Consider the following 18,154-nt stretch of genomic DNA (forward strand, 5'->3'; position numbering starts at 1 on the left):
GCCATGAGCTGTGGTGTAGGTTGCAGGCGTGGCTCGGATCCTGCGTTGTTGTGGCTGTGGTGTAGGCTGGCGGCTACAGCTCCGATTGGACCCCTAGCCTGGGAACCTTCATATGCCGTGGGTACGGCCCTGAAATGACAAAAAGGCAAAAAAAAAAAAAAAAAAGGAGGGCTACTCTGGGAGTGCGGCCCTAAAAATAAATAAATAAATAAATAAATAAAATAAAACTGAAGAGTTACAAGAACCTACTGTGTAGCACAGGGAAGTGTACTCAATATAATATAAAAATTTATATGGGAAAAGAATCTGAAAAGGAATGAATACATGCATATGTATAAATGACTTACTTTGCTGTATGCCTGAAATTAACACAACTTTCTAAGTCAACTACACGCTAATAAATTTTTTTAGCAAAAGAAAGAAAGAAAAGCAGATATTTGACTGCAGTAAAAACTGAGTGCCTGGCAATGGGACATCAAGGGTCTACGCAACTAGAAATGTCCAGTAAGAGCTACATATTGTTAAATTATATCAAGTCATAAGATTAAGCAGGCACACCAGCAATCCATCATATAACAGAACTGGCAGAGTCAGGATTGGGACTGAGCAGGTCCACACAATTCATGTAAGTTCAAGAACAGGTGGCTCAGACTCCATGACACCTACCTTCGCTATACCAATACAAACTCACACCTGTGGTCCTATGGGGTTGGTTCTCTATAACCAACTGATAGAGGGAAAAAAATACTCAGCACCATGCCACAGATGATATCAGCCAAAACCTGGATTATTTATTGCAGCATAACCCCATTTAGGAGTGGCGCAAAAGGACAACGGTGAAGGGACATCCTCCCTTCATTCATTTTGTTTGGCAGGCAAAAACGTTCAAGGTATGGATTTACATATATTCATGGACTAAGACAAATGGTTTAGTTTAGAGTGGTACCTGTTGGCTCTCACATACATGCAGCCTGGAAGTGAAACAGAGTTGACCAATGAAGCCAGAACTAGTAAACAAATGCCTCTTCATTCTATACGGCTCCTCAGAAGGTCCCAGCAAGATCAAATCCCAATTACGCCCAATTACGCTCGGTTAATTAGGGCTGGGAAAAAGCTGAGGCAAGTGAAATGAGTGCGGTACTTGCCTCAGGTGCAAAATTTAAGGAGGTGCTAAGAAATTCAATCACCAAGATCAATAATATTTTAACATAGGACTTAAAAAAATCAAAACCAATATAAAAATCCATGATGAACAGAATATCAAAATTTGAAGTAAAGATACCATTAGTTATTACTAATTTTCTCCTTTGGCCTCAGACTCCAACGTCTTAGCACAGCAGTGTCACTGCCCCTGGAAACTACCAATGACCACCTTAATTACAGCCTTGTGTTGGCCTTACCTCCTCCCCTGTTCACCCTCCCTAGTACTTCACTCCTTTCCTTGGGCTCACTCAAAATTAAATGATCTCATAAAAATTCTTATCTCAGGCTTTGATTTTTTACTGGGGGAAAGGGGGAAGGAAGAAATCCAAGCTAAGTAAGACAATGACATGAAACACTGTTCAAAGAAGGATACTTCTGAAAGTAAAGGGAAGCACTATTAATAATTCCACCGTACTAATAGGCATATCAGAGCTGTCCTGGCACATCTGGGCATATGGTCTTATTATATGTAAAGAAACTGAGTTCCAAGGGGGTGGGAAGCCAGCCTAAAACTGGAGACTACAAAAAATGAGGCAGAAAAGTCTCCTGCCTCTTAACCAGGGCCGGGAGAAGCAAACACTTGTGCAAAATCTCCAAAGAGGTAGGCCCTTCAGTCCATCAATTCCTTCTGCCTCAGGAACCCCAGGATTCCCAGTGCAGGCCCAGGCTAATTCACCCAAAAGCAGAGGGGCCTTAGGCCTGGACACTAGCAGGCTGGTCCCTGTTCTGGTTGCCCTGCCAGAGTTGGGCAGCAAAGTGAACCTTCTCCTCTTTCCTTCCTCCCTCCCTCTGTTCCTGGACTGGGGGTGTTCCCTTTGGCAAACCAGAGGCCATCCAGTCCAAAAAGACTCTAGCAGCCAGCCCCAATGAAAAGCCCTACGGGATCAAAATCAGAGCCCAGGAGTGGTAACAGATGGGCCTCCATTACCGTGCTCTCACGGGGCCAAGCTCCCTGTAGAATCTTCTCCAGAGGCCTCAACAGGATCCTGGGGCAACCTGGTCGTCCCTGCGCCCAGCTCCTCTTGGTCACAGCTTATCACTGACGCAGTGTGACCTTGTTCATCCCTTCTGGGCTCTGAGCCTGTTCCCCCTTTCCAAGGTGAGGCTCCTGGCTGTCCTCGGGACTCTTCTTCAGGCGCCGCCAGCAGGTGACTGAATCTCCAGACCTAGGATGGGGGGGTGGGGTGGGAACAGCTCCTCGTGGGTCCTCTGGTGCCGGCCACTTGCGCGGCGGTGGGTCAAAGGAGGGGGCGTGCTCCTGTCACCCTTGCGCCCGCAGAACTTTCCCGGGAGCCCGGATCCCACGGACTCGCCTGTCTGCACCCCGCCCGAGGCCCACTGACCTCAGACTCCGGGTTGAAGACCTCCTACCCCCGGCCGAGGCCTCACGCAAAGCCGACAGAGAAGGCAGAGGCCCTTCCTCTCAAAGACCTTGCTCTCCGGCCTCGGCTCTTGGCCCTCGCCTGCTCTCCCCTGTAAGACCCAACCTGGCGGCCGAAGGCGGCGCGCTCAGCGTTGAGGGTGCACAAGCGGCGCAGGGGGCTCAGGAGCCGGACCCCCTCTCCGATAGCTGGCGGCGGGGCTGACCTCCCACCCTCGGTGGGATGTACCGCGGGGTCGCCGGGGGCGGGGGTTGGAGCATGGGCGTGGCCACCAAAAGCCCCACCCCATCCCGCCCCGCCGCCCCGCCCTGCCCCGCCCCGGCCGGGGTGGGGGTGTGGTCCTGAGTTTCTGCAAGGCTTCAGCTTTGCGTCCAGCTCCAGGGAGTCTTCTAACGCCGGCAGCCCGTTTGCCGGGATCTGTCCCGGCCCCGCGCCCCACTTTCCCTCAGCGTGCCTGGCCCGCGAGAACATTCTGACGCCCTCGGGCAACGCCCTCGACCGACCTCGCAACACTGTCCGAGCAACGCTCTTTATTACCCCTTATTGCCACCTGCAGAGCAGCGGCAGAAAGAGCATGCGGGACTACGACGAGGTGACCGCCTTCCTGGGCAAGTGGGGGCCCTTCCAGCGCCTCATCTTCTTCTTGCTCAGCGCCAGCATCATCCCCAACGGCTTCAACGGTATGTCAGTCGTGTTCCTGGCGGGGACCCCGGAGCACCACTGCCGAGTGCCAGACACCGCGAACCTGAGCAGCGCGTGGCGCAACCACAGTCTCCCGCTGCGGCTGCAGGACGGCCGCGAGGTGCCTCACAGCTGCCGTCGCTACCGGCTCGAGACGATTGTCAACTTGTCGGCGCTCGGGCTGGAGCCGGGGCGCGACGTGGACCTGGAGCAGCTGGAGCAGGAGGACTGCCTGGATGGCTGGGAGTTCAGCCAGGACGTCTATTTGTCCACCATCGTGACCGAGGTGGGTGTGCGAGCGACCCTTCATCTGCATCAACCCCCTGCAGACACCTTAGCAGTGCCTGGGTCAGCGTCTCCAACTCCTCATTAAACCTGGCTAACAGTCACCTGGGTTATACTTCTAAAACAGGTGTGAAACCCCGGATAGTAGGACTCAGACTCATTCCTGATCAGTTTGTCTAGTACAGAGGGGAAGGAGAAAGGAGGCAGCTGTCAACTGCCTTTTCCTTTGGCAGCTTCACCAAAGACCAAGTTGTTTCCCAAGAACCTAGATACTGCCAGGCCTAGGCTCCCCAGATGTACAGTCTGAGTCAAGTTCCTGCCACAAACATAAGAAGGGATGTGGGGGAGGCTGCTGAGCCCATGAGCAGACACAAGAGCCTTGCTGCTGGGCAGAGCATGGGCAGATCTGGTGTGTTCCCTGGCTGTAGACCTCTGAAAGCATCTGGGGGCCTCCTGCTCTGTCATACAGCTATGGTGAGGCTTGGGTCCTATCCTGAGGCTCCAGTGTCTCTTGAAAAGGAGCAGAAGGCCTCTTGATACTGGGGGAGTACAGGGAACTAGAAGAGGCACAACCCTAGCCCCAGGGCACTCATGAAGAGTGATTCACAGAGGAGTTCCCATTGTGGCGCAGTGGTTAACGAATCCGACTAGGAACCATGAGGTTGCGGGTTCAGTCCCTGCCCTTGCTCAGTGGGTTAACGATCCGGCGTTGCTGTGAGCTGTGGTGTAGGTTGCAGACGCGGCTCGGATCCCGCGTTGCTGTGGCTCTGGCGTAGGCCGGTGGCTGCAGCTCCAATTCAACCCCTGGCCTGGGAACCTCCATATGCCGCGGGAGTGGCCCAAGAAATAGCAACAACAACAAAAATAAATAAATAAATAAATAAATAAATAAATAAATAAAAGAGTGATTCACAGAGACCCTAAGAGCATAGGGCCCAGTGGTGGTCAGGAGTTCCAGCTTATGCTTTTAGCCCCTTAACATCCTAGGTGGTTTGGTGGCAGGATTTCTAAGTTTCAGGAGCCAGTGCACCTCTAGATCCCCCCAGCATTGGCACCATGCCTACCATGGGCCCTGAGGTGGCCTGCTTCTATGGCTTTGATCATCATGCTTGCCCACCCTCTGCCCACAGCCTTGTCCTGGGAGGTCTAAAACGATGTGCCAGCTCAACCTACCTCAGTTCCTGGAAGTGTCCTCAGCATCTGAATTGGAGCTGGCCCTACTGGCTGCAGCCCTCCTTGACAGCAGCATTGGCCAGTCTCTTTCCCCTTCCTCACTGGTTTTATTCACCTCAGGGTGTGAGGGGTGAGCAGCTCCTAGCTTACAGATCCATAGCTCTCCTGTCATGCCCTGCTCACAGGGGCCTGTGGACACCTCTGGGCGTGCACATCATCACACACTCACACATATGCACCAGGATTTGTGGTTTTCAGCGGCCTTTCCCTTCCTTGTTTCATTTTTGGGTGTTGGGAGCAAAATAAAAGGCAAAGGGGCAGTGATGTTTGGGAGGAAGGAGAGAAGTATGAAAGTGAGTAGGGTGGGTGATCACCTCAGAGAAGTGGTGGCACAAGGAGGTGTTCTGGAGTCAGAGTGGTGGGCCAGTTCTGACCCCACCCCTAAGCCTCAGCTTCCTTGTTTATCAAAGAGAATACAAGCAAATAAGATGCTCAGCATCACTCATCATTATGGAATGTAAATCAAAACCGCAATGAGATACCACCTCACACCCATTAGATTGGCTGCTTTAAAAAAAAAAACCGGAAAAAATAACAAACAAGGATGTGGAGAAGTTGGAACACTTGTGCAGTGTTGGTGGAAATGTAAAATGGTATAGCTACTATGGAAAACAGTATGGCAGTCTCAAAAATTGTAAAATAGAAATTCCATATGGTCCAGCATTATCGCTTCCAAGTAAATACCCAAAAGAATTGAAAGCAGGGTCCAGAAATATTTGTACACCCATCTTTATGGCAGCATTATTCACAGTAGCCAAAAGGGAAAAGCAACCCACATGTCTAGCAGCAGATGAATGGATAAATAAAATGTGGTAGCTACATACAGTGAAATAGTAATCAGCCTTAAAAAGGAAGGACATTATGACACATGCTAAACACAGACGAAACTTGAGGACAGTGCCAAGTGATATAAGCCTGTCACAAAAAGACAAAAATGGTATGATTTCATTTATATGAGATATGAAGAGTAGTCAAACTCACAGAAACAGAAGTAGAATGGTAGTTGCCAGGGGCTAGGGGGAAAGGGATGGGGAGTAGTTTAATAGAATATACAGTTCCGTTTTGTAAGATGAAAAGAATTCTGGAGTTTAGTTGCACAATAAAGTGAATATATTTAACTCTACTGAACTTCACGCTTAAAAATTGTTAAAGTGGTGGAGTTCCCATTGTAGTGCAGCAGAAACAAATCCAACTAGTAACCATGAGGTTGCGGGTTCTATCCCTAGGCTTGCTCTGTGGGTTGAGGATCCAGCGTTGCCTTGAGCTGCTGTGTAGATCACAGACATGGATTCTGCATTGCTGTGGCTGTGGTGCAGGCTGGCAGCTGTAGCTCCAATTCGACCCCTAGCCTGGGAACCTCCATGTGCCACAAGTGCGGCCCTTAAAAAAAAAAAAATTGTTAAGGTGGTACATTTTATGTTATGTGAGTTTTATTACAGTTGTTAAAAATGAAAATCATAAGAATATCCAGCTTATCCAACTTGTAGCGAGGATTCACTGAGATCACGCACCATGTTACATCCCAAGGCACCAGCAAATGGGCATCACAGGTGGCTGGGTGAGGAGTGGTAAGGGCAGGACCTTGTCACCTCTGGCTGGGCACTATGAGCGTGGCGCGAGCTAAGGTGTAGGTTTCAGCCAGTGTAATGGATGATGAGACTTGCTGGTGGCAGAGCCCCTCTCCCTAGGGTGGACTTCTAAGGCTCAGAGAATAGGGCACAGGGCTGAATCCACTGTTCCAGGGGGAGAAATGGCCTAAGCTCCCCCAAAAAAGCAAGCACAAAGGCCCTGAGCAAGTTCTCTGCATTCTTCTGGCACCATACAGGTAGTGGGACTATCCTCAGAGTGTCTCTGCTTATCCCTCGGTATGGGATCTCCTGATGGGCATACCCTCTGGGACAGAGAAGCCTACCTGGGAAGACACCAGCCAGGAACTCAAGGATGGCATGTTCTGCTGTGGAAATGCCTTTCAGAGCATGCCAGGAGCCTGGGACCTCATGTTTGAGTTGGGACCTTTGACAGGGGGGAGGCATCTGCCTATGTGCATAGGTATCTATGTTGTTAAAGGCTGTTTGTGAAGTCAAATTTATTCATCCTGTGCAGAGCTAAGAATTACTTTTAAAAAACAGCTTTATTTTGAAATAGTTTTCACCTAGAAAAAAATTATTAAAAGAGCACAAAGAATTCATATATACCCTCTGGAGTTCCCGTCGTGACGCAGTGGTTAACTAATCTGACTAGGAACCATGAGGTTGCAGGTTCAGTCCCTGGCCTCGCTCAGTGGGTTAAGGATCTGGCGTTGCCGTGAGCTGTGGTGTAGGTTGCAGACGCGGCTTGGATCCCGCTTTGCTGTGGCTCTGGCATAGGCCAGTGGCTACAGCTCTGATTAGACCCCTAGCCTGGGAAACTCCATATGCCGCGGGAGCAGCCCAAGAAATGGCAAAAAGCCCAAAAAAAAAAAAAAATTCATATATACCCTCTATTGAGCTTCCTCCCATCTCCACAATTTGTATAACCATAATTCACTTCTCAAAAGTGGGAAATTAAATGTTAGTTACAATGTTATTAACTAAATTAAAGACCATGTTCGAATTTCACCAGTTTTCCCACTACTGTACTTTTTCTGTTTTAGGATCCAATCCAGAACCCCATGTTGTATTTCGTTGTCATGTCTCCTTCATCCCCTCCAACCTGTGATAGTTCCCCAGGCTTTCATGACCTTGACACTTTTTATGAGTCTCTCAGTTATTGTGATGACTGTTCCTCAATTTGTGTTTGTGTGATTTCTCTCGTGATAAGATTGAGTCTGTGTGCTTTTTGGTAAGAATACCATAGAAGCGATACGTCCTCTGGGCATCCTACATGATGCCCTGAGGTACATGATGTTGATTTGGTTGGTTACTAATGATGCTGACCTTGCTCATGTGGCTAAGTTAGTGTCTGCTGAATTTCTCTACTGTAAAGTTAACTATTCTTCCCTTCATAATTAATAAATATCTTGGGGGAGATACTTTGAGATTATATAGATATCCTGTTTCTCCTTGAAACTCTATCCATTGCTATCCATCCATTACCAGATGTCCACTGAAACAACTATTTTTGTGGGTGTTTGCCTAGTGGCAGTTTTCCATCTCCTGCATTCCTTCCAGTTTATTAATTGGAAGTCTTCTGTAAAGAAGAGTTTCTTCTTCATTCTCATATATTTACTTATGCAATTATTGCTTCATATTAGTACAGACGCGTACTATTTATTTTATTCCATGAATCCTAACCTAATACTATTCTTATTTATTTCATTGTTCTGCTTGTTCCAGCTTGAACCAAATTATTTTTTACTTTAAGGTTAAGTAATGTAAAAATCCAGTCTGATATTCTTCCTGTCTCTGGAATTTGGACTGGAAGAGCCTATGTTTGCCTCTGGGGCAAGAATGCCAGTCACCTTTTAGCTAAGTTATCTGCAAGGAGTGTAGCAATAGGAGCAGGAGTGAAGCTTCTGTTGGGGAAGGAAGGGACCCCAAGCATCCAAGACAGATGGAGCCCTTGTCACTGAGACCTACCGCAGTGGTGAGGCTGCTCTCCAAGGGCATGATGCTCCATATAGCTCTTCAGTACCACAGACCCCAGAGAGCAAAGGTCTTATGTATGAGGAAACGCAGAGCCTCCTGCCCTGAGGCTGAAGGAATGGGGAGGGCAGCAAATGCCCTGCTCTCCAGGGATTGAGGAGCAGGGCTGCTGGGCAAACAGTAGGAGTGAGCCTGGCTCCTGGCAAGGGTCTAACATGGGCTTGCCTTTCCTCTGACGTGTCCTCTTTCCCCCTGGAACATCATTAGACAGACTTGACCCCTTGTATCCATGGGCTAGGAAAACTAGGCAGTTGCCTCTGGGCCAGACCCCATGCTCCAGAGGCCCTGAGAAAGGCTTCTTTGGTAAAGAGCAGCCTTCTGTGGCCGGTCATCTGAGAGGTCAGGTCAGGCAATGACCCGAGGCAGGGCTGCTGTTCCCACATATCAATTTCTATCTTCTCCTCCAGCTGGCTGCACCCTCTAGGAATCCAAGGGTGGAGCTACTGGTAGCTATGCCCTTAACCATGATAAAACATTCAACAGAGGGCCTGGACCTCTGGCAGCACTAGTCTTGTGCTATTTTTCTTGCGACTTGGGATCAGGACTTGGACAGAACAGGACACACTGATTCTCCACCCACAGTGCGAAGGTATGAAATAAGAACATGGGGGCCTTATCCTCTGCCAACAGGGTGCTATGGGAGGCCCTAGGAGCAGTGAAGGAGGGAACGATGAGACAGACAGAACCTGACCTCTGAGTGACAACTACGTGGGATTCCATATGGCAGCTCATAGAGATGTACCTCCTTTGGGGGCTGTGTGAGCTCTGCCAAAGATGAAGCATTTGTGCAGGAAGCACGTCTTGACTTTTATCTTTCCATGAGGCCTGCAGACTGCTCTAGAATATTGCTGGCTGGTGTGAGACTGGCAGCTTAGCTATCAGGACAGTCCGAATATTAACCAGGTTCACAACTCAGACCTGCGCTCTGGCAGATTCCAAAGGGGATATAATGGCGACATCCACCTCAGCCCACACCAGCAGACTTTTATTTTTAGTCAGTGGTTTAGAAAGAGAAAAATAAAGGGGACGTGGGCCTTTCTCTAGCTCTGACCTGAATTTGCTTCCCTGTTTATCAGCTGCTTCATGCCAAACAGTTTGCCTCTTGCCTCTAAGTTGTGTTCCTGTCATAAAGGCCACCAGGATCTCAGAATGTGCCTTTGTCCAAAGGCTGCTTCACCAGCACCTCCTGCCAAGTTTCTGGACAAATAGACTTTGTCCATCTCTCTTGGTGGGCAGCAGAACCCTCACACTTGGTCTAAGAGGTAGGATGGTGTGTTGACAAAAACAAGGGTCTGGCTGGGCTGGTAAGAGGAGCTGCAGGTGCCTCAGGCCTCTGAAAGGACTGTAATTTCTTCTTTGTGACAGGCTAAATTTGATTTATATTCAAGGCTAATGCAGGCCTGCCTTCTAATCTGAAACCTTGGTATAGTTTTAAGTACGTTTCTAGAGGCCAAAAGAAGGCACAGACAGCCCAAGGCTGGTGGCTCCTGCTCTGTTTTCAGGACTGCAGGGCAGGTTCACAGTGGCATCTTTCAGAGTTATCCCGTGGTGCCATGTGGCTGGCAGAGCCCTCATCCCATTTGCCCTGACTCGCAGAGTGGAGCCCAGTAGAGCTGTGGTGGATGTAATATCAGGACACAAGGGAGAGATCCAGGTCCCTGAGTGCCCCTTCTCCTTTCCTCAGGCCCATTCCTTCCCTTCCTCACCACTCCACTTAAAGTCACTGGGTCTTTTGCTTCGGCTCAGCCTCTGATGGCCACAAAATTCTTCACTGAGACCTTTCCACTTATGGGTGCTTTTTCCTTACCTCTAGTACAAAGAAAGAAAGATACTGAGAGCATTTTAAGATTTAACCCCTCTCCATCTCCTGAGCTCTGAGTTGCAGAGTCTTCATTTCTGGTGAATGCAGCCAGGAGACTGGAGGAATCCCATCCTCCACTCAGTCCATATTGATATAGTGGCACCTTGACTCCAGTTTCGACAGGCTGAGAATGTTGGGGCCCTGGTTGCCCTTGTCCCAGCTTGTTGTAGAATGGAGATCCCAAGCCAGGAGAAGCAAGCCGAAAAGAAGGACACCATCACCTCCAGCCAGCATCCAACTCATAAGGCAGGGGTGTCATTCTGAGGGCCACTTTCCCTTCCCCCAGCTCTGGAGTAAGGGCTCAGAGATTTTTCCCCAGGGGAAGAACCAGGTCATAACAGCAGAGTTCTGAAGCTGTCCCCTGCAGAAACAACTTCACTTGAAACAGGATGTGCAGAAGTTGAAGCTTAAGAGTGCTCTTTAAAACAGTGGAGATTGTGGTGATAAACAATTAACAGACTGGAAGCTACCTTAGAACAACAAGCTAACCCATAGGGCAACCAGTTTACCAGAGAGAACCAGAAAAATAGACACCTCACAGCAGCCCTCCTGAAGTCAGAACAAACTTCAAAGACCTGGCTCAAAACTACTTCTTCAAAGGGGATTGAATTTAATTGAACTAGACTATGAAGTGATTTATGCTCTGAGGTATTGTTTAAAACAATCAAGGAATCAGCCTGCAATTGGTGGAGGCTAACAGCTAGGTGTGATATCAGCAGGGCAGCCAGCTTAATTAAAATACCAGGGAGAGTTCCCTTCATGGCGCAGTGGTTAACGAATCCGACTAGGAACCATGAGGTTGCGGGTTCAGTCCCTGCCCTTGCTCAGGGGTTAATGATCCGGTGTTGCCGTGAGCTGTGGTGTAGGTTGCAGACACGGCTTGGATCCCGCGTTGCTGTGGCTCTGGCGTAGGCCGGTGGCTACAGTTCAGATTCAACCTCTAGCCTGGGAACCTCCATATGCCATGGGAGTGGCCCAAGAAATAGCAAAAAAGACTAAATAAATAAATAAATAAAAATAAAATACCAGGGAAGGGGAGTTTCCATTGTGGCTCAGTGGAAACAAATCTGACTAGCATCCATGAGGTCACAGATTTGATCCCTGGCCTTGCTCGGCAGGTTAAGGATCTGGCATTGCCATGAGCTGTGGTATTGGTTGCAGACGCAGATCTGATCCCACATTGCTTGGCTATGGTGTAGGCCAGCAGCTACAGCTCTGATTCGATCCCTAGCTCGGAAATCTCCGAATGCCATGGGTGCAGCCCTAAAAAGAGAGAGAGAGAGAGAAGAAAAAAAAAAAATAGAGAAAGAGACAGTCAAAAAGAACTCCTCTAAAACCATCATTATCCTAGGGTAACTGTGCACATGCCCAAGGCTATGCCTTCTGAGGAGCAATATCAGAGGCTTCACACTACAGGGGAAATGGACTTCACTAAGAATTCAGCCAAGTCATTAAACAAATTAACAAGCAAACAAAAACGAATGCCCCTAGGGTGAGGAGGTACTCAATGCTCAGAGTTTCCACAATATAGTGCCTAAAATGTCCAGTTTTTAACAAAAATAATTACAAGACATGCAAACATGTCTTATATAAGACAGGAAAACATGACTTATACACAGGGGGGTAAAGCAGGAAACAGAAATTACCTGAAAGTGCCTACCTGTCAGATTTAACAAATACTGCAAACCAGTCATTATAAATATATCCAAAGAACTAAAGAAAGTCTCGCTTTAAAAAGCAAGAGAAGGTATGATGACAATATCTCATCAAATACAGAATACCAATTAAGAAATAAAAATAAAAGTTATATTAAAAATCAGGAGTTCCTGTCATGGCTCAGTGGCTAATGAACCCGACTAGTATCCATGAGGACGCAGGTTTGATCCCTGGCCTTGTTCAGTGGGTCAAGGATCTGGTGTTGCTGTGGTTGTGGTATAGACTAGCAGCTGCAGCTCCGATTCAACCCCTAGCCTGGGAACCTCCATATGCCACAGGTGTCCCCCTAAAAAGACAAAAAAAAAAGAGTTATATTTAAAAGTTAAATAGAAGGTCTGGAGTTGATGCATATAGTAAGTGAAATTTTAAAATTCACTACATAGCCTTAATAGTAGATTTGAACAGAGAGAAGAAAGAATCAGCAAATTTGAAGATAGAGCTACAGAGAGTATATAATCCCAAAAACAGAAAGGAAAAAAGGAATGAAGGAAAATGAACATGGTCTTAGAGAAATGGGGAATGTTATTAACCAGACCAACATATGCTTAATGGGAACACTAGGAGAGGACAGAACGGAGCAGAAAAAATAGTGAAAGAAATAATCACTGAAAACTTCCCAAATTTGATGAAAAACCTTTTTATACACAGCTAAGCAGCTCACTGAACTCCAAGTAGAAGAAACAAAAAGAGTTTCACACACAGACACGTCATAGTAAAACTGCTAAAAGACAAGATAAAGGGAAATTTCTGATAACAGTGAGAAAAAGATTACTTGTCTCATATAAGGGAACCCCAATAAAATTTATATTTGACTTCTCCTAAGAAACAATGGAGGCCAAAAGGCAGTGGGATAACATATTCAAAATGCTGAAAGAAAAAAGATATCAAAAATCTTATATCTGGCAAAAGTGTCTTTCAAAAATTAAATAAAGATCTCCTCCCAATACACACACACACACACACACACATACAAACAGAATTTTTTGCTAGCAGTGCTGCCTTATAAGAAAGACTAAAGGAAATTCTTCACAGTTTTTTTAAACATACAACTTATTATTTGACAACTGTAAAGCATCTTTGAAAGAAATTAAAGAAGGCCTAAATAAATGGCAAGATATCTCATGTTCTGTTTGTGAAGCAGAAAATTTAATATTGTTAAGATGGCAACACTCCCCAAATTTATCTACAGACTCAACACAAAAGATGTTTAGTATCATTAGTCATTAGGGAAATGCAAATCAAAATTACAGTGAGATACTTCTTAACATTCGCTGGGATGGTTCAAATCTAAAAGACATACAATAACAAGTGTTGATCAGAATATGGAAAAATGAAACCCTCATTCATTGCTGTTGGGATTGTAAAATGATGCAGCCATTTGAGAAACGTTTCTCAAAAGGTTAAACATAGATTTATCATATGACTCACCAATTCTATTCTTCATATATACCCAAGAGAAATGAGAGCATGTGTCCATGCAGTGTCCTGTACACAAACGTTTATAGTAGCTTTGTTCATAATAGCCAAACAGTGGAAACAACCCAAATGTCTATTAACTGATAAATGGCTAAATAAAATGTGGTATATGCATACAGTGGTATATTATTCAACCATAAAAATGAATGAAGTACTGATACTTGGTACAACATGGATGAACCTTGAAAACATTATGCTAAGTGAAAGAAGCCGGTCACAAAAGCTATATATTGTATGCTTCCACTTACATTAAATTAAATGTCCAGATAGGCAAACCCATCGGGACAGAAAGTGTATTAGTGGTTGCTAAAGGCTGGGGAAAGAGAATAGGAAGTGACTGCTAATGGGTATGAGGTTTCTTTCCGGGTGATGAAACTGTTCTAAAATTAGATAGTGCTGATGATTGCACAATTCTGTGAATATAGTGAAAACCACTGAACTGTAGACATTATAAAAATGAATTTTAGGATATGTAAATTATATCTCAATAAAGCTCTTACAGCCAGTTTCCCTCCCACTCCCCCAGTGGTTACAAAATTCCAGCTTTAAGTCTGCAGCTAAGTTATAAAGAAGAAATTATGAGTAGATGTATGTTCTATTACTAATTACTGCTTCCTCTCCCCCTCCCCCTGGAATGAAAAATAACTATAAGAGGACACACAGAAGTCTGGTTTTCATTCTTAAATGGACTGTTGCTAATTTTTCATCCACAGTCATCTCTGAGATTGAAGTCCATTTTTTTTTTCTTTTGGCCGTGCCCACGGCACGTGGAAGTTCCCAGGCCAGTGACTGAACCTGCACCACAGCAGTGACATGAGCCACAGCAGTGACAACACCAGAGCATTAACCTCCTGTGCCGTAAGAGCACTCCTGAGGTCCATTTATAAAGAGATTTTACACCTTGTGGTAAAAGCTTTCCTGGTTTCGGTCATTGAATAGAAAGTTCTCATTTCTACGAATCTCTTCTGTCTTGTCAGGTTTAAGTATAACCTGCTTTGCTTATTCATTAATGTTTGTTCAAGTCATGGTTTTGCTTAGGACAAAAGCATGAGATTAGTAGCAAGGGAACTATACTTAATGAGGGCTGTAATGTGTCAGACACTCTACTTACATTTCCTGTCCAACACTCACGAAACCTCAGGAGGCAGTATTGTCACCTCTTTGAAGATGAGAAAGCAGGCTGCAAGAGGTGAATGCCACGTGGCCCAAGTCACACAGCCAGAAGTGGCTGGACCCGACAGAGCCTGTGCTCTTTGCTCAACGTCAGACTGCTTTCGAGAGTTCTCAGTTCTATGCAGGTCACGGGGTACACATCTTTATGGTCCTTTATGGCTTTGGTAAAGACAAAAGCTGCTAGACTTTGGCTACTTGCAGAGTTCAAGGTTGAGGGTGATTTTCAAAGGACAGTGTGTTTGATACCACACATTTCCAAACTCATTTTCTGCGGCTCCAAATTCATTCATTCGTCCACAATTTGTTAAGCATCCGGCCATGTGCCTAGCCTTGTGCAAGCATCAGGTATCTAAAATGATTATACAAGTGTATTCAGGTTTTAGAACGCTGGCTGTCTGAAGGAGGATAAGCGGGGCCGCCTCCGTTCCTCTCTAGTCAGAGAGCAAGGGCACAGTGGCTCAGAACAAAGCCCTCAGGACTGCGGGGCTCATGCATGCACATGTGCACACCTGCTCTGTCCCATAAAGTATGCCTGACCTTGAGCTTTGTAGAGGCAGTGACCATGTCTGCTTTGTGTCCCATTCAGAGTCTGGCACAGAGCAGGTGTTTAGTGACAGATGAATAAATGATTCAGCAATTCCTTTTACCAATCCACTAGAACTTGGCCTGGCCACTTCATCGCTCTGTGACGTCTTCATGTGTAAAATAAGGATAAGGGCAGTACCCATTTCACATGGCATCTTTGAGATCCCAGGAGATAATATGAGGTATACAGTGAGCACTCAATACACTGCACTCGTTATTCCTGTTATTATTACTGCCGAGGGCCTGAGAAGCATATTCTTCTGGGCCAAGAGTGACCTCCCATCCCCTATGACCTTGTGACTTGGATTTTTGTGTTTTGAAGCAGAACTGAAGGCTAGATGGCCAGCCAAATGGAGCTTACTCTGTTAGGGAACATTAGTCTAAGACCTTGAGGATGATTCAGACACAGTAATCCTGCAAGGGCACACTTAGTGCCCCAACCCTGCAGCTGGGGTCATATGGTTCCCACACTCAACTCTCTGTCCAGAGTGTATGTGGGAGTATGGGGGATGTTTAGAAATGGTAATTGACCTGAAACCACAGCTCCAAAGCAACGCCAAGCAGCTCCTCACCAGGTCATCAGCCATTAGCTTCTGAGTGGATCTTGTGTATGAATGTTTGTGTGTGCATGTATGTTTGTGTGTGCATGTATGTATGTGTGTGCACACATGTGCCTAGACCCATGGGACAGTTCTGTCTCATCAAGGAAAAGACTGTCTTCCACTGGTCCTGCCCTGTCATTGTTAACCACAGGGACCCTGGGACCTAGCTAGTGGAGCCCAAGACACACCCCTAAAAACTCCAAGGGGGTGGGACAGGCAGGGCCTGGCCTCCTCAAGAATAGCCAAATGGAGAAAACGGCCCCTCTTCAGGGTGGCATCTGATTTATTAAACACCAGTCCCATAAGCTGCAGCTGGAACTTTATCTGCCAGTCTTGTGTCCTATTACGAGGCCTCTTGCAGCTTTCTAAAAAGACTCTTGCATACAGTAACTCCCCAAGAGAGAGCCCAGCCTTGAAAGCAACCATGGGTAGCCATGAGGTTTAGCTGCCTTCCCCTGCCAGGTGCAAGCAGATTCTCTGGACAGAATGCTCCAAGGGTCTGGGGCAGATGGGTGCTGTGTGTACATGGCCACCTTCTCCTGAGAGGGCTTCTTGGACCCCTCTTCAGGGAGGGAAAGGCTTCTTGGCCTCCAGTAGGAGAGTGATGGGGAACTTGCCCTCACCTCACCCTTCTAAGTACCCTATTCGGAATGCCTTTCCTCGCTCCATTCCCCAAAGACACCAGGCTCCGTGGGCATCAGCCCCCCACAGTCATACAGGGCCCCATACTTTGTTTTAATGCTCCACCACTGCCATCTTGAAATTCTTGTTTTTGAACAAGGGGTCTTTCAGGTGTGCTTGGCCTGCGAAGCATGTACCTGGTCCTATTCATTATCTTTGCTCATACGATGCCTAGAGTCACATCTGACAGCCTTCCTCTTTCCTGTCTGTTTCTAAGTCCTGTCTATCCTCCCCTAAGGCAATGTCCTAACAGAAAAACATTTAAAAAAAAAAAAAAAACACACAAAGGAGAGCACATTATCTTGGGAAGAACTTTCCTGCTTGACTTCACATGGAGTGGTGATGGTTGATAATGGACACTTTAATACCCCAACCAAACTTGAGATTTTTCTTGGCTCTGTCCAAGGCTAAAGGCTGTGGTGGAGGCCTTCTACCCCTAGCTCTAGTGTCACAGTCCTTGAAACATTGTAGGGGGTTGTATATAATAAGCTGGCCTTGGGAGTTCTTGTCCAAAGCGGGACATGGGTACATGTTCTGAGGCCCCAGTTGGTATCTCACTTGCCCACTCACTTGATATGACTTCAGGCAAACATCAGTCTCAAAGCCTCAGTTTAGTCTTCTGCAAAATGGGCACACTCCACATCAGGAGGCTTTGGGGCCTCAATCACTATTCTCTGTGTTGGGGCAGACACTTTGGCGAGTGATTTTTGGAAGCGGGTAGCCATTGATTCAGGTACATGTCCTGTCTATGCCTTCTGACCCATGGCATGGCAGAGCACATGAATCTGGCCATACAGTTTTGGAGGGTTTGTGCCTTTTCCCCTGAAGCTCGTTCAGGGACTCCAGTTGAAGCTACCCTACTCTGAGTGTGATTTCGGACTTATCCTCAGATGTGCCTGAGGGTTAGCAAGCCAAGGTTCTAGCCCTCATTGTTTTTCTTCTGCAGAGCTGTGCTTGGGTGTCCTGCTTGTGGTACCTGGAGAGGCAGTCTCATGAATCTTGTTATTGTCTCTGGAATGGGGGTGTTCTCAAGGACGTTAGCCTCAACATCACAGAGCGGCTCCTTTGAGGAAGGAAGCCTATGGAACAGACTTCTCTCAGCTCTCAGTACTCAGAAAAACGGAGCTTTTTTGCCATGAGTTTATCACTTTGGACACTGTGATCCTGAGAGCCGAGCTGCTGGAAGAGTCAAAGCAGATTTCAGGGCTTTCCTGGCAAGCAGACAGGCCTTTGGGCAGGACGGCCAGCGGTCAGCCTTAACCCTGGCTTAGTTGTTTTGTAATCCCTTCTCCCCTGTGATTTCCACTTGCCTCAATTCCCTTAGTTTTTGCTGTACACGTTTCTCTCATATGTGTCCTTGTAAACACCTCTCTCTGCTGCACAATAAGGCATGGCATAAATATATGAATTCATTTTTATATCTAATTCAGGCAAGTTGTGAGGACTAAGAACTAAATTGGTTTGGGAATGTCATGGGAGCAGCACCACTGTCAAGGGGGCTGAGGTTGGGTGGGAGGCAGGGGGTTTTCCTCTAGATGGGATCATTAGAGCAAGGCCCTGACCCACAGCCCTGAAATACTTATTGACACCTACTTATTTTTTAATTAAAGAAAGCTCACTGAACCCACTTTGAAATTTTTGTACCCTCCCCTT

General features: G+C 46.7%; 1 protein-coding gene across 1 annotated transcript in view; it reads left to right on the forward strand.

The window, feature by feature from the left end:
- Positions 1 to 2,946: 2,946 nt before the first annotated feature.
- SLC22A4 (solute carrier family 22 member 4) overlaps positions 2,947 to 18,154 on the forward strand; it is a 43,966-nt gene continuing 28,758 nt past the window's right edge. The window contains exon 1 of the mRNA XM_047778585.1: positions 2,947 to 3,552. Within this exon, the coding sequence (XP_047634541.1) occupies positions 3,160 to 3,552 (393 nt within the window). The 5' untranslated portion in view covers positions 2,947 to 3,159. The remainder of the gene's footprint in view (positions 3,553 to 18,154) is intronic.

This window comes from Phacochoerus africanus, chromosome 4, assembly GCF_016906955.1.
Source record: "Phacochoerus africanus isolate WHEZ1 chromosome 4, ROS_Pafr_v1, whole genome shotgun sequence".
NCBI classification, from domain to species: Eukaryota; Metazoa; Chordata; class Mammalia; order Artiodactyla; family Suidae; genus Phacochoerus; species Phacochoerus africanus.